The sequence below is a fragment of the Physella acuta genome, unplaced genomic scaffold (assembly GCF_028476545.2).
Source record: "Physella acuta isolate Inbredline_101_S28 unplaced genomic scaffold, ASM2847654v3 ptg000816l, whole genome shotgun sequence".
In the NCBI taxonomy this organism is placed as follows: domain Eukaryota; kingdom Metazoa; phylum Mollusca; class Gastropoda; family Physidae; genus Physella; species Physella acuta.
Genome location: NW_026732334.1, coordinates 20,045 through 46,375, shown reverse-complemented (window position 1 = coordinate 46,375; position 26,331 = coordinate 20,045). Strand labels below are relative to the sequence as shown.

The 26,331-nt window shown below is 39.6% G+C and overlaps 1 protein-coding gene across 1 annotated transcript; it reads left to right on the top strand.

The window, feature by feature from the left end:
- Nucleotides 1–4,763: 4,763 nt before the first annotated feature.
- Nucleotides 4,764–24,849, top strand: LOC131951605 (uncharacterized). Its single transcript, XM_059313936.1, has 3 exons — nt 4,764–4,874; nt 5,700–6,872; nt 24,664–24,849. The coding sequence occupies exons 2-3, from the start codon at nt 5,733–5,735 to the stop codon at nt 24,847–24,849; spliced, it is 1,326 nt and encodes a 441-aa protein (XP_059169919.1). The 5' UTR covers nt 4,764–4,874; nt 5,700–5,732.
- The last annotated feature ends 1,482 nt before the right edge of the window (nt 24,850–26,331 follow it).

Here is a 26,331-nt window from a genome sequence, read left to right as displayed (position 1 = left end):
CTTAGGCTTGATGAAAATAAATAGAAATGTAGCCTTAAACTCAACAAATTATTTTCAAGTTCTCTGGATTTGCAACTTTTATAGCATTTATTCTAAAAATATAAAATTTCTCAATTAATTTTAGGCTTAAGTTTTTATTTTTTTATTTTTTTGTACGGTCTAAATCTAAAAAGCACGTTTTTATTCCATGTCAACAACACTATGGAAGGAATCTCGTCAACTCGCTTGTCTCCATTGAATCAGGCGATTTTCCGGTGGGTTTTATGGGGCTATAAAACAGATGCGTCAGACGGGAGACATCGTAATAGGCTCGGTCTGTGTAGACAATACAGGCAGGTCGTACATGTGCTCTCAAGGGTGGGGGTGACATGTCAAGGGAGGGGTGACATGTCGTCAGAGGGGGTGGGGGTGGGGGGTGGGGATGACATGTCGTCAATTAGTGGAACCACTGCACACAAGCACCTGCAACCACTTCAGTCCAGAAACGTGTAGGGTCATATAAGTAAAACACCAGCCTCAACAAGCCCCCGCCCCCACAGTAATAACGTGTAGGGTCATATAAGTTAAGCTCCAGCCCACAACAAGTCCACCCCCCCTCCCCACTGTAACACGTAGGGTCATGTAAGTTTAACCATAGCCCCAACAAGCCCCTAGTCTTTAAATAAGTCAAAAAAAAATAATATCTAATGTAGCAGAGATTAACATCGATGAATATATATATATATATATATATATATATATATATATATATATATATATATATATATATATATATATATATATATATATATATATATATATATATATATAATATTTTTTTTTAAAAGAAATTCATTAGCAAATAAGATTCAAATAACAATTTCGTATCTAAAGGTTATCACGAAAATTTGTCGCGTAACACCAAAGTTTGTTTTTAAAAATAATAGGAAGACCTGTTTTCGGAAAGTTGTGGGAACTTATAAAATGCAAATCTTCCCAAAATAAATGTTCTTCTTCTGTATACCAACTTCTTTGTCTAAATATACAAACATTTATTTAGGGCATATAAAAGTTTTATTGACTCTTGTATAACCTCTTGGTGTACGAGAGAAACTGAGAACATATAGAATCGACTGACAGAATTATGTCTGGAACACACGTTAAGATGTTTCGCTTTTGTCGAAATAGAACTTTAAGTGAATGAGTGATGACAAAATTGAAGACATGAAATGATGCTTAGTTTGAAGAAACTGCTGATACCATGACCAATATCATGGTAAGTCTTGATATTTTGATTTATAACATCAATTTTTGCAATCGTGTCTTTTAAAAAAAATATCCTTTCTATTCATCGTTTATGTTGATATTGTATATTTTAATTTGTAAAGCGACCAGTGATTTTAAAAGCATCAGAATTGGATAAAAATAAAAACTGCATAATGAAATTTAAAGTCTGGTAAAGGGACCCCTATATATTTTTTTTAAAGTTTACCTCTCCGCTTGGATACAGCCACTCCATCCCAGCTAAAGATGAAAGACGCTGTATCGCTAACTTCAGTTTGAGCGAGGGTAATATAGTTTGACACAAATCAATGGAACACGACAGTTTAATTACTCTGATAAAGAGTAAGGTACGTAAATAGCAACGTACCCTTTAGCATATTGACCAAGGGGGTTTTGCTCTTAATACATCATAACTGTGAGCTTTAATTGTTAACACGTTATAAAACTTAGGTTTAACTATTTATATAACAAGAAGGATTAGGTTTTAACACAATATAGCATTGAGGTTTAGCTGTTAACATAATATATAATTGAGGTTTAGCTGTTAACACATTATATTATTGATGTTTAGCTGTTAACACATTATATAATTGAGGTTTAGCTGTTAACACATTATATAATTGAGGTTTAGCTGTTAACACATTATATTATTGATGTTTAGCTGTTAACACATTATATAATTGAGGTTTAGCTGTTAACACATTATATAATTGAGGTTTAGCTGTTAACACATTATATAATTGAGGTTTAGCTGTTAACATGATGAACTGTATTGAGCAGTTACAAAGTTGAGAAATAGGACAAACAATGTGTTTGACTTCAATGTTTAGATGGCGTGTAATCTAACATCAGATAATAACTGGGACAGTGTTAGTGCTATATGTAGCACCGTACTTAACTGGTGCTAGCTAGGGCCACTTTATCTCACGTCAGATTGAATGGAAGACAGTGAGAGCCTCGTCGTCCCCTGCTATTGATCCAAAAGACTTGATGTACTTTATAAGACAATATACCTCCCCCTCCCCCAATATTACATAACATGAGCAGTAACGAAGGCGGACAAACTCCACATGAAGTTACAAATCAATCTTGAAACTTTACACTTGTCACAACAACAAAAATGTTATTCTAATAACTTTCTGGGCAATGTTGTGAATAATAGCAAGCAATAACCACATCAGTGATGGCGGAGGAAGTTCTAGATGGGGAAAGGTCGCGAGGGCATAGCTTGTGATGTAATTGTCAGATTTCTAAACTAAAATAGACACGAGATGAGCTGGTGCGGTGTTTTTTAAAAAAAAATTCGATGGTTGTTGCATATTTCAGAGAAGTTCAAAGATGATATGTTTTGTGCAACCCTCAATTTTTTTTGCAGCGAGAATCAAGTAATATATTATACTTTTAAGACAGTGTATTAGTTATTTAATTTACATCTATACATTTAGTCAAACAACTTTAGATGTGAAAATGAGGTTGTAGTATCATCAGGGGCGTAGCGATGGCGGGGGGGGGGGGGGCGTGGGGTGCGGATCGCACCGGGTGACACCATTTAGAGGGGGTGACACCAAGGCAAAAAATAGCAAAATATGTAGAGAAAACTTGAGTGGGGGGAGGGCAAATCGAAATTTTGAGGTGGGGGGGTGTATATCAAAAACTTGAAGGGGTGGGGGGTGCAAATCGAAAGTTTGAGGGGGGGGGTGCAAATCGAAAACTTGAAAGTTTGTCCCCGGGAAGGATCGCTACGCCTCTGGGGGGGGGGGGTGACACCATTAAGTGCCGCACCGGGTGACACCCGACCTCGCTACGCCACTGAGTATCATTCTGTCTTACATTTAATTTGAAGCTGGTAGAGCTATAATTTCGGCGAACTACCCTGTACACAGTGTTTCTTTCAGACTTTTTTTCTCCGAGGGGGGGGGGGGGACTTGATATTTTGGAAGGGGGGACACTTGTAAAAGTATGTTTTTTAATATAAATTCCATTTTTTTTGGGGGGGGGGGGGGTAGACTTTCTTCGGCCACCACCCCTCCGGAGAGATGACTGGAAGAAACTCTGCCTGTAAATATTCACTATCCACAAACAACAAAAAATGCAATGTTTTTATGTTAAAATCTAACACGATTTACAAATATAGCTAATTTATAAACGTACATGATGGCGTAATGTAGGCTACTCTTTATTTACATTTACGTTCTTCTTTTTCTCATCTATCTGTGTATGAAATGTTGACATTCTATAAAAATAGCTACTGGTGATAAATGACAAAAAAAAACATTAAGTATAGTCTACTACTGTGGCTCTTACAGTAGAGTTCCTATCCCTCTATGCCCATCTTGCCGGCAATATCTAATGGCGCTGACTGACAACAACAAAGTCAACACTGATGTTCGTCAAGGAAACCTCTAAAACTTTACTGATTCGTTCTATGCAAAGTTTCAACACACTTTAACCCAAGAACACATAAACCCTTGTAGTGGTATAACAAGCAATAAGCCTGCTACACCGGTCTGTTTGTTGACATGAATGGAGAATGTATATACCAACAAAACAAATGAAACGATGCACATATATTCAGAATCTCAAAACAAGTACTATGATCAGTGTGTTTGATGAATTGAGACTGTATAAAATAGCTAACCAAACGAGAGGGTGTGTATGGACAGAGAACCGTTGGAGCAAATCACCTTTTATAAATACGAAGACAATCACATTGTATCCACAATACTCTAGGTCGCCTTCAGTCAACCGGCCGTAACAAGTTTGGTACCGTAGATCTACCGCTTTATGCCTGTCTTAAACAGATCTACCGCTTTATGCATAGCTGTCTTAAACAAATCTACCGCTTTATGCCTGTCTTAAACAGATCTACCGCTTTATGCCTAGCTGTCTTAAACAAATCTACCGCTTTATGCCTAGCTGTCTTAAACAGATCTACCGCTTTATGCCTAGCTGTCTTAAACAAATCTACCGCTTTATGCCTGTCTTAAACAGATCTACCGCTTTATGCCTAGCTGTCTTAAACAAATCTACCGCTTTATGCCTAGCTGTCTTAAACAGATCTACCGCTTTATGTCTAGCTGTCTTAAACAGATCTACTGCTTTATGTCTGTCTTAAACAGATCTACCGCTTTATGTCTGTCTTAAACAGATTCTACCCCTTTATGTCTAGCTCTCTTGAAACTCTATTATTCTGTCATACTCAAACAAAATTAGTTACCGCTTTATACTTAATATGTAAAATCGTAGGAGATACCGCATTATACCGGCTGGTTTTAAACAGGTCTACCGCTTTATGTCGACCTGCCTCGAAGAAATAAATCCCCAGCTTTATACTCTGATTGTTGTTCTGTCGCCCTGTCTAAGTGTAACAAACTATGTGTACTTCACGGCCGTGGGTTTATAGCTTTATTTGTGAATCGATATAAAACAACCCACGCACCGTTTATAAGGAGTTGATATAAAATAAGCCGGGTTTTATAAACCACTCGTTGAAACAGATGCTAGGGCAACTGATTATCAAGTTTGTCCTATTGTATACCATAGGTAGGCATTCATTGCATTGGGAGAGGGCGCAGGAAAATCAGGAGAGATTAGTTCTAACTATAGTGCTGGTAGGTGTACGGTGGTTTTCTTTTAATTTGTCTGCATTAACCAGACCATTCATTTTCGCTACTGATTATTATTGTAGGATATTCATATTTTGTTTTGGATTTCTTTTTATAATTTATCTCTAGTTTAATTGCGATAATACAATGTATTAATCTTATTTGGGATACGTCTTTGGTGGTAGGTAATAGTTTAAAAAAAATACATTTAACAATGCTTATGTAGGTCCCTATGAAGCTTTACTTTGAAATTTTTAAAAACATTTAAATTTAACTTCTTTTTATTTTAAAAATAAACGTACACGTATTATTTCTGTATATTTCTGTTTAATATTACTTGTATATGGCACCTATCTCAAAGATGTTGTATTTGTTTTCACCAAAGATGTGTACAATATTTCTAAATTTTAGGCAATATCTAGCGTCATTAAAAAACACATTTGTAATGTACTATTTATAACCGTAGATAAAAGACATCAGTATGCTAAGATGACTGAATTAAGGTGCGCTACGGTCATACAGAATTGTCGCGTTGGGTGCTTTAGTGTGACGTACCTCGCTTAGAGTATTGATTTCTTAACAATCTCATGCTTGGCAGCGTTCTGAATCTGAGGTTAAACATTCAGACGTTTAACAATCCGAGGCACCACATATTGAGATTTGTGCGGAAGAAGATTTTGATTATTGTGTGCAATTTTTTATTCTCTAAAATCTGCAAGTGATTAATAGTTAATGTTAATAATAGCTTAAATTAAATAATATGTATTTTAGTAATTACATATAATTTTAGAAACATAATTACTGAGTTATTTTTTTAAATTTTATTTCTAGAAGAACCTAACATCGAGACCTAGTCAAACCTCAATGATGGGATTTCCCTGCATGAAGCTGAAAAAGATCCGCTGTGTTTTTTTTAAACTAACAAGTCTGACGCTATGCTTGACCATTGTGTTGTTCCTGTATAACAACGGTAATCTGACGGTCAGAAGAGGATTGTCCTACAACTTCGCTATGATCAGCAGAGAGAGGGCAGCTACAATGGACACTTATCACACTGAAACTCTTCAGTGCGTGATGCCTAAGTTGGGCGTCAATGATTCAATCATGATGAAGTTCTACAAGAAAATGGACGCAGTAACATGTAAAGGGGAGAAGAATTGGGTTTTTGCTGAAAACGGAACTTTGCGTTTTGCGGAAAACCTCACGGAAATACACGGAGAGGTGAAATGCGATTTTATACCATTTTTCCGGGGTGAGAATGATTATAAAGTTACTTATGGCGAAAAGGTTGTCGGAATAAAAGACGGTTTTCCGTTGGTGTCGGATTTTTTCAAGGTGTCTTGTAATTCCAGTAAAGACAATGCGAGCTATACGAACCTCCACGCTGGGGTGTTTGTGAACCAGACGATCAAAGACAGGCTCAAGCTGACCAAACCTCCAGCCAACGGTCTGGGACTGTCTGTGGCGCTACTAGGGTTTGATTCCATGTCCAGAATGTCCTGGCTGAGACGGATGCCAAAGACCAGAGAGTATCTGGTCAACACGCTAAAGGCGATAGAGCTGGAAGGTTACAACATCTTGGGGGACGGGACGCCGGCGGCGTTGTTGCCGATCCTGACAGGCAAGCACGAGCATGAGCTACCAGAAGCCAGGAGGGGCTTCAATGGATCACATCCGGTTGACAGCTTTCCTTGGCTGTGGAAAGATTTTCAAAAGCGTGGATACGTCACTTCCTGGGCGGATGCGGAAATTGTCATCGCCCCCTTCAACTACAGACTCTTGGGGTTTAAATACCAGCCTACCGACTACTTTATGCGGACATTTTTTCTAGCGGTGGATCCAACGTACAAGAAATACAGTCGCTTCTGCCATGGATCCGAACCCAAACACATGGTCTGGCTCAACTGGGTTCGTGACATTTTCTACATGTACAAAGATGACCCGAAGTTTATGGTCCACTTCTACACACCACTGAGTCACGACGACAACAACCTCATCACTATGGTAAGTCGTCTTTGCATTTAAAAATTCCACTTAGTCCTAAACCATCGCACAAGTAATTTATGATAATTTTAAATTAAAAGCACCATTGCAATGTCACATATTTATATTCTTTTTGTAAGGAAAAACAATACAATTCTACACAAATCTAAAATCTTTATAAATATATTTAGACAAAAACAAATGAAATGCGGTTCTTTCCTGGATGTAACTAATCTTAAGCCATATTTTATTTATCACATATTTTTTAAGAAATTTAATTAAGAAGCTGTGTTCTGGTAACCCTGCAGTCAGTTAATTAACTTCCACTTTCATAATCCTCTAATCATGTTATCTCGCGAGTTAGTGAACTCACCCACACTATAGTTACCAGGTGTTGCCCAGTTTGTTTGCATTACAATTACTGACAGTAAAATCTATTAATTTGATAACATTTAATTTTTTAACAATATACATCTCTCTCTTCCCTTTTTATGTGTCATCACTTTTAATTCTGGTTAAACCACTCAGCTCAAACCCCACTGTTGTGTTCAAATCATGTGCAGCCTATGTTTACAGAGATAAAAAAAATTATAAGGGAGGGAAGAATTAGTCTAGTTTTGTACGAAGGTATTACTGATCTTAGTGCATTTGTGTGAACTACTTACGCTGTACGTGTGAACAAGATTATTATTCAAAGGCAGGTTAGATTTGGATGCCAACAACACCTGCAATGATTCATTTACACCTGAGATGTATTAATTATGTCATAATTATCGTTGCCCAGAATTATAATTCCGGCCATAAAAATCTGTTATATGTTTTATATCTATCGACACATTATATCGTTCTGCTTACATTTTCAACCTGTGCATGATTTATTTACAGTAGTAATAGCGTGAGGTACGACCAGAGGCGTAGCAAGGTGGGGGGGGGGGGAATGCGGACCGCACCGGGTGACACCATTTAGGGGGGTGACAGCAAGGCAAAAAATAGTAAAATATATAGAAATGATCAAATCCCGTTTATTAGAGTACTTGTGAGCAGAAAATAGAAACAAATGTTATGGAGAAGTTGAATCACAAACATGAGTATCCTGCTTCAACATTAACTAACATAGCCCAGCTAAAAAGGTAACGAAAACACATTAGTTGAAATAATAAATAACCTCAAAATCAACACGTTTCCGAACAATGTATCAATGTTTAAAATTACTTCCATCCCGCGGTCGTACAAATATTTTGTATATACCAGGACTAAATTTGACTAATAACATTAAAAATATTTTATAAAAGAATTAAGGTATTGTACAATACAAGGCTTTTGTTCACTGGGGTTTGGCTTGCAAAAACCAGGAAGACTTTCTCAACGGGGCGGAGGTAGATATTGGTAACAAGACATCACCAAAGTCTAACCTATACCCACAACGAAAAATATTTAATTGCCAAGACAAAATCCGCTAGAACAAAGACACAGGTGTCGCTTAGGGATATAAAAACAAAAGAATTAAAACACCATTAAAAATAGTAATTTGTTTTTGCGACCTGTTCACTATCGAACTTTTCTTCTTCTTCTTCCTTCTTAAATTTTTGTATTTTTGAAAGAGATTCCCTCTTATACAATTAAGTATACGTGTCAACTGGTTATGCGCCATTTTGGCCGTTGGCTCCGATTTCAGCATTTTTCGATTTAATAGCTTTTGTTTTTGGATTTGCTTCCATAGCCTTTGTCCAAACCAAGAACACACAAGGCAGCAGTTGTTTGATTTTGGAGTTGTCTCTCCTAGATGAGGTGCTGTCCCCAGCTATAGAGCCACATCAGCCCGGGGGTACGAACTCGGGACTCATCTGTTTGGCTACAATGAGCTTAACCGACCTGAACACGCCGACCGCTATTAACAATGACGGTAGATTCTAAAAAAAAAAGGATACTTTATTTAAATGATAAACGATAATTTTCATCGACAGGAAGAAGCGACGTTTTCGTCTCGATGCTGTGATTTATATTGTTCACACTTATATTTACTAGCCCTTAGCGCCTAAGCTTCGCTCAAGCTATACGTAGCCCTGTCAAATTTTAAAGGTAAACTCTTACTTTTTATGAGTTTTTAAATTTAAAAAAATATTTTTTTAAACGCTGACAACGACTCCAAAATAAACTAAAAGCGGTTGCATTTTTCTTAGTGCCCCAGGCTCGTTCATGACCAACACGGCACCTGCATTCGTTTTAAAGCGCGCCATACACGAAGGATAATGCCGCCACAGGGGACAGCACCTGTCGCCACTGCTGTAGAGAAACCCGTGGCTCCCAAGAGCACTTCACGACGCCCGGATACCTGAGCTTTATCGGAGAGGTGTTCCACCTCACCCTTGCTGGGGGTGATCGCATTATACCCGTACACAACCTACGAGCGTGCGTGACATGCTGTGGTCGGCCACTCACAAGCCACTTAACATAAAGTAAATTTTGTGGCCTATGAAATATACAACATTATTGTTGCATACATCGACACTATTTACTTGTTGAAATCTCCATATAAATTTAAGCTTTTAATCAATTGTTCGAAGTATACAATGTTTCGGCTGACTTTCTGTTTGGGTTGCCTGTGAGTTTATGAAATACTTAAAATATTGGATTCTAAACAATGCTTAAGATATTGGATTCTAAACAATGCTTAAGACATTCTATTCTAAACAATGCTTACGATATTCGATCCAAAGAGCTCCTTACTCTATATGATTCTTAACAATACTTAAGGTATTGGATTCTAAACAATGCTTAAGGTATTGGATTCTAAACAATGCTCAATCTATTCGATTATGCACTATGCTTAACATATTCCATTCAAAACAAGGCTTAATATATTCGATTCTAAACGATGCTTAATATAATCCATTGGAACATCTGCAGCAGTTGACGTCATATTGTATTGCACGCCCATACGTTCGATTATCGGGAGGCTGCCAAAACTTTATCAGGTAATCGATTCTTCCTATCGTGACTGCGATAACGATACCAAGAGGATATCGAGAAGAAATGAAAAATATATAATTAAAAAATGAGGTAGGAGACGATAAAGTTATCAAGTATGAGTGTAAATATGTACATACATAAACACATAGCTATACACACATAAAGATGCACATACACACATAGACAACCTGGTAACTGAGCCAAGATTATGCTCACAGATGTTTTCTCACGAGGGAGCCGCCCTCTTGTATTCACTAGGTTAAAATTGCAAGCAATTGATCGGGCTCTGAAGCACTTATTTTCGGTCGTGCAGTTTTCGACTTAATTGTAATCGCATTAAATGGAAAGAGCAATTCGTTTTTTTTTTCGCCTGAATATTATAATTTTTTAATAGAAAAATCATTGTTACGAAACAAAATGTGGAAAACTTTTTTTTTTAAATCCTGCCAACTCACAAGCTGTTAAAAAAACTAAAACTTACAATATGAAACAAACTTTCTTTAGTAAGACATTTTTTCTTTAAAATTTTATCTGACCATTAGCAACCAAGGCTTTTACTAATAAGAAAGATAATTTCATTCTTTTACTTTTGTGCTTGTAAAAACTTATTATAAAGACGGTATGCCCTTCTTTGCAGTCTAATTTACACAAGGTAGTTAAAAATACATCGGTTTCGATACACCACGACAGTTGAACCATAGGTTTAACCATAGTTATCCGAGCCTCACAGACTTGTGTAACTAAGTGAGGTGAAGCAGAGTTTACCTCTTCACTGAGGTCAACTGTGGAAACACCTTGACATATGGTGACATTTACCTAAATACAATGTTTCTCCAGGATGAAGTGACATAATGTTGACATATTGTTGACATACTGTTGTCACATTGTTGACACATTGTTGACATATTGTTGACATACTGTAGACATACTGGTGACATACTGTTGTCATATTGTTAACCTACTGCTGACATATTGTTGACATACTGTTGACATACTGTAGATATATTGTTGACATACTGTAGATATATTGTTGACATACTGTAGACATACTGTTGACATACCGTTGACATACTGTTTACATACACTCACATGTGAGCGTCCATCATATCTAGGGGGGGCACTAGAAATTTTCGGGGGGGGGGGGGGGCGACACTAGTAATAGTGTATGTTTACTATATAAAATCCATCTCGTTCGGGGGGCGGTAGACTTTCTTTGGGGGGAGGGGGGGGGGGAGAGAGATGCCTGGAAGAAACTCTGTTCCCTTGCTGTAACATGAGTACATACATATTTGCGTTATTGAAAAAACGCATCCCCCTAATTCTAATTTGAAAGCGCACTTTTATGACGTCACACAATTGATGTAGAAAACAGTTTAATAATCAGAACAGCAGCTTAGAATTTTAAACTATATTTTTTCCTGCTTTGGCCCACCCATAGGGTCGGCGCCAGGGGCGACCACCCTCCCCTCTCTTAACCTCCGTAGCCGGGTCCGTAGTGGGGTTAATAGTTCGTGATAAAAAACGAAAAGCTGCGACTGAATGTGCACCAGAATAGTATCATGACACCTGTCATTTCCGTTACATTCTGATAGCCGGAAAAAAAAACACTTCCGTCTGATTGAAAGTGAGAAAAGCGTAGTGAAAAAGGCACTGATCATTGTAGATAAAAACACTGTCGAAAATGAATCCAAAGTAGCAAAATATTGTAAATTGTAGGAATGGTCTCAAGCGAAGTTTAATTAAGTTTAATTAATTTTTTGGGCATGACGTGTAATACAAAGAGTGCAGCGTGTCGGCCTAAGTTAATAAAAGTTACCGACAGAGAATAGCAAGGGAACGAAATGAAGCCTCGTCACCTATCGAGTGTAATCTACATCCCCACCGTAATCTCAAGTCTAGCAATTTCCAAGGTGAATAACGCTTTTTAAAACTATTTATTTCTTTGAATTTTCATTTTTAGGATTGCGTACAATATTTATAATTTATCAATGCGTGTGTCTTAAAACACGATAAAAATAAATCGGGAGTGATCTCCCCTAAACTTTCTCGAATATTCTTATATAACTTGGAATATAGACATGATTTTTAATTACTTAAACTTTTAATAATTATCATTTAAAAACGTTTAAAAAAAACACGTGATTGAACTAAAAAGTAGAAAATAAATGCTATACATCACAATAATGCAAGCGATCACTCTACTATAAGCGATGAAAAACGTGGTCATTGTTAATATAAGATGTAAAAGTTATATTACTATTGATTAGATAATACTATTGACTTTTATTAGGGAGTTTGTAGAGCAACAACAGTATTAAAAACTGTAAGAAAATCACGGCGCCCCACGTTTTTCATCGCTTTTTCATAGCATAAATAGTATTTAAAATTTTAACTTAACTTGTGGACGGGGTAGCCTATGTTTTATATAATGGTTTAGAAAAGCAGTGGCACAGGGATGACTCCAAATCCAAATTGTTGGTGGTTGGGGGGTGAAAACTTCACTTACCTTATCAGGTGATACCCGACCTATAGACGCCTGTCTTTGTGTATTATTTTTTAAAGTCAGTATATGCGCCATTTTACTGATAAACTAGGTCACTACGCTCCCCTACACCTGCCCCATGGACCGTAAGGTTAAAAAGGTTACTTAAGTATTTTACTTTTTTAAAAAAGATTGATAAACATACACCCCCAGGTACTGCCTCCTAGATCAATGATGCCATTCAATATATAACCCAGGCCTAGAAAACTGGACAGATTGATTAAGTTAACCTTGTAAAAACGTGACAGAAACCCGCTTGCCGTGGCCTTGAGGGGTCACAGAAAAACTAGGCCACCATCTCCATTCGCTGAACTGGAAATTTTCCATTCGCCTCGTGCCCGTCGCCATTAGCGCTGTGCTGCGTCATTGGTCGCGCGCAGACGAAGCGAGGCGACCTTTGGCGCCGCCCACCGTTGTGGCGTGCTGTGTCGTGATCCAGTCGTCAATACATGTTGAGAAAAAATAGAAATTGTCAAAGCAAACAATCTTTGTAGCAACGTCATGCGGAACACGAGTTCACATTGTTTACAAGAATGTTATTTCACATTGTTCTCTAACATGTTTAGAGTTCTTAAAACAAACGTAGGAAAAAAATATCTTGTCCAGATAAGCTTCGACAAAAAAATTATAAAAAGGATATGAAATGTGTACTTGTAGTTTTTAGCCCTACCCAACCCTAAATCTCTAACCAACCCTAACACTAAGACTAGAGGCGGATAAGGAGCTGTGTTCACGGCGTGCGTTTAATTAAAATATTAAAAATGTCTAGACTTCAGAAATAGTCCAAGGCTGTGTTCGTGCTGAAAAAATTCCAAAAAAGTTGAGGGGATTAACTTTGATCCTGGGTACTTTTTGCATTAGTGGCGGGGCTTTAAAAAACAAAGTTAGAAGCAAATGTTCAAATAATGGACGAGAAAGTAACATGAAAGCTATGCGTTCGTATCAGTTCATGTTTTTCAACACTCCGAATATACGTTTACCAACAAGTATATAAACATACATTCATTAAAAACAACCTTTTATAGCAGCAAACACCAGACACTTGTGAACATACACTCGTAACACTAAACCCACACACTCATAACATTAGTTTACACACATACATTCTTCAACACAAAAACACGTTAGACACATACGTTCACTCATACCGTGTAACGTATACTCATAACTCACGTAAATACACAACGGAACACACAAAACACATTTACTAGTAAGATAGCCTAGTTTTGTATGCAATATGTTAATTATATTCGTTAGGTGGTAGTCTACATTCTTTTTAGAGAACAAGTGAAGTACACTAATCAGACAATCGCTTTTGTGATTTCTGTAGTCTACATTCTTTTAAAGAGAACACTCTAAATACAATAATCAGACAATCGCTTGGGTAATTTCCGTGCTTCCAACTGAACACTAAATGGTAAATAATTTAGTTCAGTTCAGTTATTATTGGCAGCGACACAATAGCTGACATATCGATCACAAGCTGACGTACAATGTGACGTTTAAATGCATTGATTTACATTATCGGTTTCAAACCAAGGACAAGCATGAATAAGACAGTGTGCTGAGTGGATGACTAACTCATTAGTTTGATTTACATCGACAAGCATGAATGTGTTATGACCGGACTACTTTATGTGTGGATTAAATCTGCAAGCATCCATATGTGTCAGGGTCTTTTTACTTTCTCGTATATACGAAGTATAGAGAAAGTCTTGTAATCGTGCAAAAAAAATAAATAAAAAAAATCGAGATTTTTACAAATCTCGACGTTTTACACATCACTGATACGGAAAAACATAATTTTGCAATCTTGTCCGTATGTCTGTGTGTCTGTGTGTGTTTGTGTGTGTCTGTGTGTATACACGATAACTTGAGTACCGTTACAGCTAGGTTGATGAAATTTCACATATGAGTAATATATAAAAATCGTAGATTCTGATCAACTTTTGAGCGATTTCCGATAACCGGAAGTGGTACTTTTTCTACTTTGAATTTTAAAAAAGCCTATAACTTGAATACTATTTTAGATAGATAAATGAAATTTCACATGTAAGTAAAAAAACTAATTCTGTACCTTCTGTCAAATTTTGAGTAATTTCCGTTGAACGGAAGTACTAATTTACGCTATTTCCGATTTCTCAAAAACGCACGTAAATTTATAAAGTACTAATAATATCCCGCACTATTATGCACATTTTATTAGGCATTCACTTGGTGTGCAATTCTTTTTTTTACGAGATCCCATTCTATAATAAAAAGTTTAAGTAATTAAAAATGGATTACAAATATTGTCTTTGTCCTGTGTTGCCATCCCTCGTAGTTTTATATTAGAATATTCGAGAAAGTTTAGGGGAGATCACTCCCGGTTTATTTAGTTTATTTATGAATTCAAATCTACGAGCATGATTGTGACAGGGTCCAGACTACCTTATTTGTTTGATTCAAATCATAATAAAGTAGTGCGTGTTAATGGGACGGATGAATACATTGAACTTGTAATTTTCTATTAAAATTTACACGGCAACCAGGACGATTTGCAGTGATAGCTCATAGGGGCGGGCTACAGAGATTTAAATCAACGTTTGGTAGATGTGCCACATTGGACCATTTGAGGTGCTATCTTAGAATGACGGGGGGGGGGGGGGACCTTTGTAATTGTTGACAGCTAAAAAATTAATTTAAAAATACAATGGCTATGCAGCTCAAGTTTTAATTCACACATCGCTTTGTAGGTCAAATGATCGTTCCCCAGTTCGTGAGACTTTGCATTAACTAATATATATATATATATATATATATATATATATATATATATATATATATATATATATATATATATATATATATATATATATAGTTTGATTATTTTCATAACGTGCACTAAGAACGATAATCTCTCTCCACAAATTAGACTCCAATGATAAGCGAATTTCTTCTTTAGTTACATACCTTAGAAATATATACGCACTTGTTGAGTATGCGATATATAATTAAATAGATCTTATAATTGTCTTGTTTTTTAACCCAGCATATAAGTTATTAGACCTATAAATAAAACGCATATGTTATACTTAAATCTTCGTTACAGCGTTTATCTATTGAGGAGGCGTTTATATTTTCTGTTTAGGCTTTCTAGCTCTACTTTTGTCCTTAGAAAGGGTCTTTATAAACGTTCTTTACATATGGTCTTTTATATAGGTTCTTGATATAGGGTCTTTATATAGTATTTTTACATAGGGTCTCTATATATGGTCTTTTGTATAGGTACTTAATAAAGTATTTTTATATAGGGTTTTTATTTTGGGTCTTTATATACGTTATTCATATATGATTTTAAATAGGTTTTTTTAATTGGGGTCTATATGGTCTTTTATAAGGTTCTTATATATTGTTTATATATGGTCTTTACATAGGGTCTTTACATAGGGTCTTTACATAGGGTCTTTACATAGTGTCTTTACAACATAGGATCTTAACGCTCTCTGTGTGTTCGTACACTGCAGCTATAGCTATAACACAGTGGGCAACACAGCAACAACTAAACAATTAATGACAGGCAACACGAACCATTAACCAGTAACACCACACAATAGTTCACAATAGCAACCAGTGACAACACGCCAGCAACCACTGACAACACGCCAGCAACCTCAGACAACAAAATACAAAAGCCACTAACAATACAATGCAATTAAACAATGGCTTACACCCGATTGTTAAAACCCCCACATTTTCAACCTCAATGTACATGAATGAAATACGACCCACTTTGCATGAATACTTTAGATTATCATACAATGACTTGTTTTGCTATTCAAATTCGTCCTCCTCTTTATACTTCATGTCTTTGTGGAGGTCACTTTAGAACGCTACCGGTGCGACACAATGACTTGAACTACATATTCATTGGGGCTATACAACAGGGGCGCTAGACAAAAACTGGCGTTACACACCATTGTTGTTACACCACCATTGGCCCTACACACTGACAGACCATACACCACCTACACCAACACTAACGTTACACATCCTAGGTGTAACACCTCCACCACCGACCCCACACCACCACTAGCCCTACACCACCTACACCACCACTGGCCATACATCACTATAGTGCTACCTATACCACCACCGGCCCTACACCAGCACTGGTCCTACACCACCACTGGCCCTACACCACCTACACCACCACCGACCCCACACCACCACTAGCCCTACACCACCTACACCACCACTGGCCCTACACCACCAACACCACCACTGGCGCAACACCACCTACACCACCACTGGCCCTACACCACCACTGGCCCTACACCACCACTGGCCCTACACCACCTACACCACCACTGGCCCTACACCACCACTGGCCCTGCACCACCTACACCACCACTGGCGCTACACCACCACTGGCCCTATACCACCTACACCACCTACACCACCACCGACCCTACACCACTACTGGCCCTACACCACCACTGGCCCTACACCACCACTGGCCCTACACCACCACTGGCCCTACACCACCTACACCACCTACACCACCACCGACCCTACACTACCACTGGCCCTACACCACCACTGGCCCTACACCACCACTGGCCTAACACCACCTCCGGCTCTACACCACCACTGGCCCAACACCACCACTGGCCCTACGCCACCACTGGCCCTACGCCACCTACACCACCACTGGCCCTACACCACCACTGGCCCTACACCACCACTGGCCCTACACCACCACTGGCCCTACACTACCACTGGCCCTACACCACCACTGGCCCTACACCACCACTGGCCTAACACCACCTCCGGCTCTACACCACCACTGGCCCAACACCACCACTGGCCCTACGCCACCACTGGCCCTACGCCACCTACACCACCACTGGCCCTACACCACCACTGGCCCTACACCACCTCCGGCTCTACACCACCACTGGCCCAACACCACCACTGGCCCTACACCACCTACACCACCACTGGCCCTACACCACCTCCGGCCCTACACCACCACTGGCCCTACACCACCACTGGCCCTACACCACACTGGCCCTACGCCACCACTGGCCCTACACCACCTACACCACCACTGACCCTACACCACCACTGGCCCTACATCACCACTGGCCCTACACCACCACTGGCCCTACACCACCACTGGCCCTACACCACCTACACCACCTACACCACCACTGGCCCTACGCCACCACTGGCCCTACACCACCTACACCACCACTGACCCTACACCACCACTGGCCCTACATCACCACTGGCCCTACACCACCACTGGCCCTACACCACCACTGGCCCTACACCACCTACACCACCTACACCACCACTGGCCGTACACCACCACTAGCCCTACACCACCTACACCACCACTGGCCCTACACCACCAACACCACCACTGGCGCAACACCACCTACACCACCACTGGCCCTACACCACCACTGGCCCTACACCACCACTGGCCCTACACCACCACTGGCCCTACACCACCTACACCACCACTGGCCCTACACCACCACTGGCCCTGCACCACCTACACCACCACTGGCCCTATACCACCTACACCACCTACACCACCACCGACCCTACACCACTACTGGCCCTACACCACCACTGGCCCTACACCACCACTGGCCCTACACCACCACTGGCCCTACACCACCTACACCACCTACACCACCACCGACCCTACACTACCACTGGCCCTACACCACCTCCGGCCCTACACCACCACTGGCCCTACACCACACTGGCCCTACACCACCACTGGCCCTACACCACACTGGCCCTACACCACCACTGGCCCTACGCCACCTACACCACCACTGGCCCTACACCACACTGGCCCTACACCACCACTGGCCCTTCACCACCACTGGCCCTACACCACCACTGGCCCTACACCACACTGGCCCTACGCCACCACTGGCCCTACGCCACCTACACCACCACTGGCCCTACACCACACTGGCCCTACACCACCACTGGCCCTACGCCACCTACACCACCACTGGCCCTACACCACACTGGCCCTACGCCACCACTGGCCCTACACCACCTACACCACCACTGGCCCTACACCACACTGGCCCTACACCACCTACACCACCACTGGCCCTACACCACCACTGGCCCTACACCACCTCCGGCCCTACACCACCACTGGCCCTACACCACCTCCGGCCCTACACCACCACTGGCCCTACACCACCTCCGGCCCTACACCACCACTGGCCCTACACCACACTGGCCCTACACCACCACTGGCCCTACACCACACTGGCCCTACACCACCACTGGCCCTACGCCACCTACACCACCACTGGCCCTACACCACACTGGCCCTACACCACCACTGGCCCTACGCCACCTACACCACCACTGGCCCTACACCACACTGGCCCTACGCCACCACTGGCCCTACGCCACCTACACCACCACTGGCCCTACACCACACTGGCCCTACACCACCACTGGCCCTACGCCACCTACACCACCACTGGCCCTACACCACACTGGCCCTACGCCACCACTGGCCCTACACCACCTACACCACCACTGGCCCTACACCACACTGGCCCTACGCCACCACTGGCCCTACACCACCTACACCACCACTGGCCCTACACCACCACTGGCCCTACACCACCACTGGCCCTACACCACCTACACCACCTACACCACCTACACCACCACTGACCCTACACCACCACTGGCCCTACACAACCACTGGCCCTACACCACCACTGGCCCTACACCACCTACACCACCTACACCACCACTGGCCCTACACCACCACTGACCCTACATCACCTACACCACCTACACCACCTACACCACCACTGGCCCTACACCACCACTGGCCCTACACCACTTACACCACCACTGACCCTACACCACCACTGGCCCTACACCACCACTGGCCCTACACCACCACTGGCCCTACACCACCACTGGCCCTACACCACCTACACCACCACTGGCCCTACACCACCTACACCACCTACACCACCACTGGCCCTACACCACCACTGGCCCTACACCACCACTCGCCCTACACCACCACTGGCCCTACACCACCACTGGCCCTACACCACCTACACCACCTACACCACCACTGGCCCTACACCACCACTGGCCCTACACCACCTTCACCACCTACACCACCACTGTTCTACTCTAACCGTAGGTGCTACACTTAATTGATACGACCATTGAGTCAATCTTCTCGTCAATATGAAACTACAACTACAGACACAAGCAATACAAAAGTTAGCTAAAGTGGGTCTCACCAAATTGAGATACCAGTCAATGCCTATATGCACTGCGCCGTAGTGCAACAAACCAGTTTATCTGATCAAACCTTACGGCTTACGTTTCACTTACAACCTTAGAATCTAATACTTATAATCCTTAACCTTTTACAATAAGCTGGTCAAGTCTTCACATTAAGACAAAAGTTAATTGATGTTATAAGCAAGTAGGTAGGTATGTCTGTGTCAATTACTACAGACATGGGTTTCTTTCATATATTTTTTCTCGGGGTGTAGAGGGGTACTTAAAAGTCCGGCGCGGGAGTCGTGTGGGTGGGGGGGGGGGGGTGGGGCTTACACTTGTTAGAACCTTTCTATAAGTAATCTTTTCTGTTTTGTCCCTCCACGACCTGCCCTCACAAATAGATGCCTGAAAGAAACGGTTATGACGTCACAAGAACTCAGTGCTGTCTGTGATTGATTTTGACAGCGTAGACCATGAAACAGCATCGTATTTAGCCGTCCTAAAACATCGTATTTAGCCGTCCTAAAACATCGTATTTAGCCGTCTAAAACACATCGTATTTAGCCGTCCTAAAACATCGTATTTAGCCGTCCTAAAACATCGTATTTAGCCGTCCTAAAACATCGTATATAGCCGTCCTAAAACATCGTATTTAGCCGTCCTAAGACATCGTATTTAGCCGTCCTAAAACATCGTATTTAGTCGTCCTAAGACATCGTATTTAGCCCTCTTAAAACATCGTATATAGCCTTACTAAAACATTGTATATAGCCGTTCTAAACCATCGTATTTAGCCGTTTAAAAACATCGTATTTAGCCGTACTAAAACATCGTATTTAGCATTCCTAAGACAACGTTTTAGTCGTTCTAAACCATCATATTTAGCCGTTTAAAAACATCGTATTTAGCCGTTTAAAAACATCGTATTTAGTCGTTCTAAACCATCGTATTTAGCAGTTGAAAAACATCGTATTTAGCCGTTTAAAAACATCGTATTTAGCCGTTTAAAAACATCGTATTTAGGCGTGTTGAAGGCGAGGAATGAGTACTTAAACGGCCGCATCAGGTGTCATCGCTAGTGCATGTTTTTATAGAGTGATGTTTGTTGAGCTGTCCAGAGCCAACACAAAGGCATTCAATGCGTTAAACTATAAGCAAACAGTTCAGTATTCTAATGGCCTTATAAATCTGATTCACATTCTAACCAAGCACGTTCGGTCACAGTCATAATTTAACTGGAAAAAAAAATACGTTTTGCAAAGATAATAAATATATATAACGATGAAAAAAGGTGTTTAACAATACAAGACTATGTGTTTTATAACGTAAGATTTGTGTGATATAACAGTGACAGAAAATGTATAATATAACGTGAAAAAAAGGTTAGGTATTAAAGAGTAACCGCCTGATCGAAAGGCTAAGTACTTCATTACTACCTTCAATATTATATATCGTTTCCACTATTTGATAAACGTACCAGAGTGCACTCAGCTCTTTCGAGTACCCGGCTCTTGTCGGCGACACTAAAGACAACTTGAGACGCCAGCGACACAATCTCTTCGTCTTTAAATTCACACACAATAAAGGAGCTATACCTCACCTTAACGTGTTTAGTATTGTATGGCGCTGATGTTCTGTATGCGCATAATAACCACGACTAGTAAACATTGTGATAAAAACCAAACGATTTTTAACGTTGAAAAGTCTCGGGTTTCATTTCTCAGTGTAAGCTATGGACTTATACTTTTAAAAGAGTTCAATATTGTTATAAAAATGCTGGTAAATCGTCAATAGTGTATTTGGTGTCATTGCAATTTTTTTATTTGTATCCCAAATACGTCCCAAATAATATATTGCAGCTGCTTTTACGAATATTTCATTTCAATGAATGTTTGATAAACTTGTAATAACGCTTTTTTTTAATTTATTTTTTTCGAAGTTTAATATTATGTCTTATGCAAGAGGTACATTGATTCTGGACATCCATATTCTTAAACCCAATGACTCCATTGTCTCGATACTTACACACTCCTGAATCCAATGACTCACATTAATTTAGACTTCCACACTCTTGAATCCAATGAGTTGAGACTTCCACACTCTTGAATCCAATGAGTTGAGACTTCCACACTCTTGAATCCAATGACTCAAGACTTCTGATAAGACAACTCTTCTCAAGCTCGCTTCAGATTTGGAAATAAACCGGGAGTGATCTCCCCTAAACTTTCTCGAATATTCTTATATAAAACAACAGAGGATGGGAACTCGGGATATAGTTATGATTTTTAATCCATTTTAAATACATAAACTTTTTAAAATAAAATAGAATCTCATAGAAAAAAGTATTGCACACCAAGTGAACGCGGAATAAAGATGTTCATAATGGTGCGCAATATTATTAGTACTTTTAAAATTTACATTAGTTTTTTGAGAAATCGGAAGTAGCGTAAATTACTACTTCCAGTCAACGGAAATTACTCAAAATTTAACAGAAGGTAGAGAATTAGATCTTTTACTTACATGTGAAATTTCATTTATCTATCTGAAATAGTACTCAAGTTATAGGCTTTTAAAAAATTCAAAGTAGGAAAAGTACCACTTCCGGTTATCGGAAATCGCTCAAAAGTTAATACGGATCTACGATTTTGATAAAATACTTATATATGAAATTTCATCAACCTAGCTGTAACGGTACTCAAGTTATCGTGTTTACACACGGACAGACACACACACGGACAGACACACACACACACAGACATACGGACAAGATTGCAAAATTATGTTTTTCCGTATCAGTGAGGTGTAAAACGTCGAGATTTGTAAAAATCTCGATTTTTTTTTTTGCACGATTACAATACTTTCTCTATACTACGTATATACGAGAAAGTAAAAAGGAAGTCAAATCATGCAGCGAGCATCAAACTGTGCTGCGCGCATCAAATGGTGCGCAACGTACAGACGTACTAGAGGGTGAAAGATTTAACTGAATGACGTTTCAAATTTAAACTCAAACCAGCTGACCCTACAAGTGTGACACGCGTGGGGATGAGTCCTGGCCGGGATGGGGGTGGGAGGGAGCGAAACTTTCAAACGATTGGTTAATTACAGATATCGATTGGATCGCAATCAGCCGGAAACGGAGCGTTGTGTGACTCGCATACATAAATGATTCACTTTTACAGCACCAATCTTAACAGGCCAGCGAGGCAAAACAAAACCTCGTTTAAAGCAACTATGACATCAGTGTTTGGTATGTTTTCTAACTAACTGGTAAGATATATCGTATATTTTGGTGTTTAGGATAAAATAATTTGACAATAAATGATTTTTTTTTGACAGTTTTATTTAAGGATCCGTGTGATTTGACGTAGTCGTTCAGGCAGTATTTTGTGCTGTCGCCGCAGTTAGTGTGTGTGTGTGTGGGGGGGGGGGGGTGGTGGGGGAGGGTTTAATGTCAACAGCCCAGAACTTTGTTGTTTGAAAGATATAAAATGTGTTATTCAAATTAAAAATAAAACACGAGATTGTAATTGTATGATAAGGTGCTATATGTATTAGCAGTGTAGAGATTTATTGGTATTCGAGTTATATTAAGGATAAACAAGATTCTAAAACGACTTTAGCCGATCAGGTTTTTTTTTGTCAGCGCTTGAGTATACGACATTTTAAACATAACATGCATCAATGGAAGTCTAGGTAATATGTCATCAAATATCATCTACGGAAGTCTAGGTAATATGTCATCAAATGCCATCTATGGAAGTCTAGGTAATATGTCATCAAATGCCATCTATGGAAGTCTAGGTAATATGTCATCAAATGCCATCTATGGAAGTCTAGGTAATATTTCATCAAATGCCATCTATGGAAGTCTAGGTAATATGTCATCAAATATCATCTATGGAAGTCTAGGTAATATGTTCTGAAATGTCATCTATGGAAGTCTAGGTAATATGTCATCAAATGTCATCTATGTAAGTCTAGGTAATATGTCATCAAATATCATCTATGGAAGTCTAGGTAATATGTCATCAAATGTCATCTATGTAAGTCTAGGTAATATGTCATCAAATGTCATCTATGTAAGTCTAGGTAATATGTCATCAAATGAAATCTATGGAAATCTAGGTAATATGTCATGTCATCTATGGAGGTCTAGGTAATATGTCATCAAATGCCATCTATGGAAGTCTAGGTAATATGCCATCAAATGCCATCTATCGAAGTCTAAGTAATATGTCATCACGTCATCATTGGTGAATGGATCTGTTTTAAAAACCGAGTAGTAATAATAACTGTGTGTATTCCTTTCTGACAGATAATTCGTGGCTGTGTGATATACTTAGTTACGTCTGCATATAGGTCAGCCCGACCTCCCAATGACCCGGTTATATCGCGTCATGGAACCTTATCATACCAGGTCTAGTTTGTATTCCAAGTGGCGTTAACAGTGTGACAAAACGCTTGTGTAGAATCTAGACTAGAACGGTCCGAATTGTGATGTAAGCTGAACAAGGTGTACGTCATGCTTGGATGAACACGGCAGATCTAGCACTCGTGGTTCCGGTACCTGCACTCGGGTGGGTTATTAGCACCGGTGCTAACCCGTTTCATCAAGACATTTAAATACCCGATTTTGGAATCATTTTAGAACCGTTTTATTTTTTTCAGGTGATTATTTTCACAAATTCTGTGGACTGTTTGTGATTTGAAATAGGAATTGATATCTGTGTCGCTCTGTTGAAGAGGCATCCTTGAGATAACTTTAATGGTGCGCTATGATACTACACAAACACTTCCTTGTTTCAGCCGAGGTTAGTGTTTCGTGTGTTAGGGTTTAGTCTGTTTCAACTGAGGCTAGTATATTCATGTGTTCGGGTTTAGGATTTTCAGCTGAGGTTAGTATATTCATGTGTTTGGTTCAGACTGTTTCAGATGAGGCTAGTATATTCATGTGGTAGGGTTTAGACTGTTTCAGATGAGGCTAGTATATTCATGTGTTTGGTTCAGACTGTTTCAGATGAGGCTAGTATATTCATGTGTTTGGTTCAGACTGTTTCAGATGAGGCTAGTATATTCATGTGTTTGGTTCAGACTGTTTCAGATGAGGCTAGTATATTCATGTGTTTGGTTCAGACTGTTTCAGATGAGGCTAGTATATTCATGTGTTCGGGTTTAGTCTGTTTACACAGATAAAGATTAGAACTCAGTTTTTGTTTAGATAAATAGGGGTTGTAATTTTGAAAAATACAATCCACTAATGTATAATATTAGGAGTTGTGATATAAATACAATCTAGTATTTTAAAGTAGTAAAGGGAATTAAAATGTAACCCATTATTTTATAAAAGTAAGGTTTGAAATTTAAAAAAAAACACCCCCTCAACCTAGCTAAGTAGGCTATAATGTTGCAGTTGTTTTCCTGTATGTGTAAATACGGTTAGACTCAGGGATTAAGGATCATAGCCAGGGTTAGGGTTAAGATATCTGTTCGCAATGCCAACTACAGTATAGTCTAGGATACGCCATAAGTAAGAGTTCTAACATACATACTTAGATATATATGAGGTACGTATACATATCGTTCAATCATCTGATATATCAATAGGCGACGCACCAGTATTTTTAACCTATGACAGTTGTAATTCATTTCACTGCCGCTTTTTTCAGCCGCTCAATAACAGTATTGATTTGTGTATGCACCGAGCAAATATAGAATATAAAGGTAAATCGACTATTATGTCTCAATGCAGCCTTTGAATTTGTGTGTATTAGCGAGGCATAGAGTGTGAATAGGGGAAAGGCTAACTTAAAAATCCGGTGTTAAAATATATTGCTTTGCTTCCTGTCTTACTTGAGGATCGCGAAAAAGTAAATTTACTTCATTCCGAAAACAGATACTGAATGTAAGTCAGTAGTTTACATTTTTTCTCGTACTTTTAAAGCTACGATTTAAACATAGTCCAATTTTGAATTATTTGGCTTTATTTCTAGAAAATGTGAAAGTTAGTTGGGTTTAGTAAAGCAAATCAAATAACGGAATTTTTTATTGAACCCTCTTTTCCGAGTAAAATCTTTTCCTGTTCGTTCAAAGACACATGTGGCAGATAAAGCAGAGTTCATCTGTTTCATAGACCTCGGCATAGTAAAAGATAGTGTGGTCTTGAACTCGAGACTTTTGGGTAAACAGTCTAACTCTCTACCGCTAGGCCACGTCGTCCCATTTTCTCCGCGTATAAGGCCGTTCGTTATTTTTCATCTCTATATATATATATATATATATATATATATATATATATATATATATATATATATATATATATATATATATATATATATATATATATATATATATATATATATATATATATATATATATATGGTCTGGTGAGCTGTGGTTCACGTTAAATGTTTACAATCGTAGAGCCGGGTTTAGCGACGGTTATTAGGGGCAGATAATGTAGTTTGAAACCATTTTAAACTTAGGGAAGGTAACTAAGAGGACTTTGCTTTCACGGGGGAGGGGTGGGGGTGGGGTAGGGGTTGGGTAAAGGCGGCGAGGGGGGGGTTATCGTCCTTAACGAGCTACTGATAGTATTTTAAAGCAAGTATTTTCAGTGGCAGCATTGGTACTGTCGAAATCACAAATTATGAATTACTGAAAAGTAGAAAATAAAAC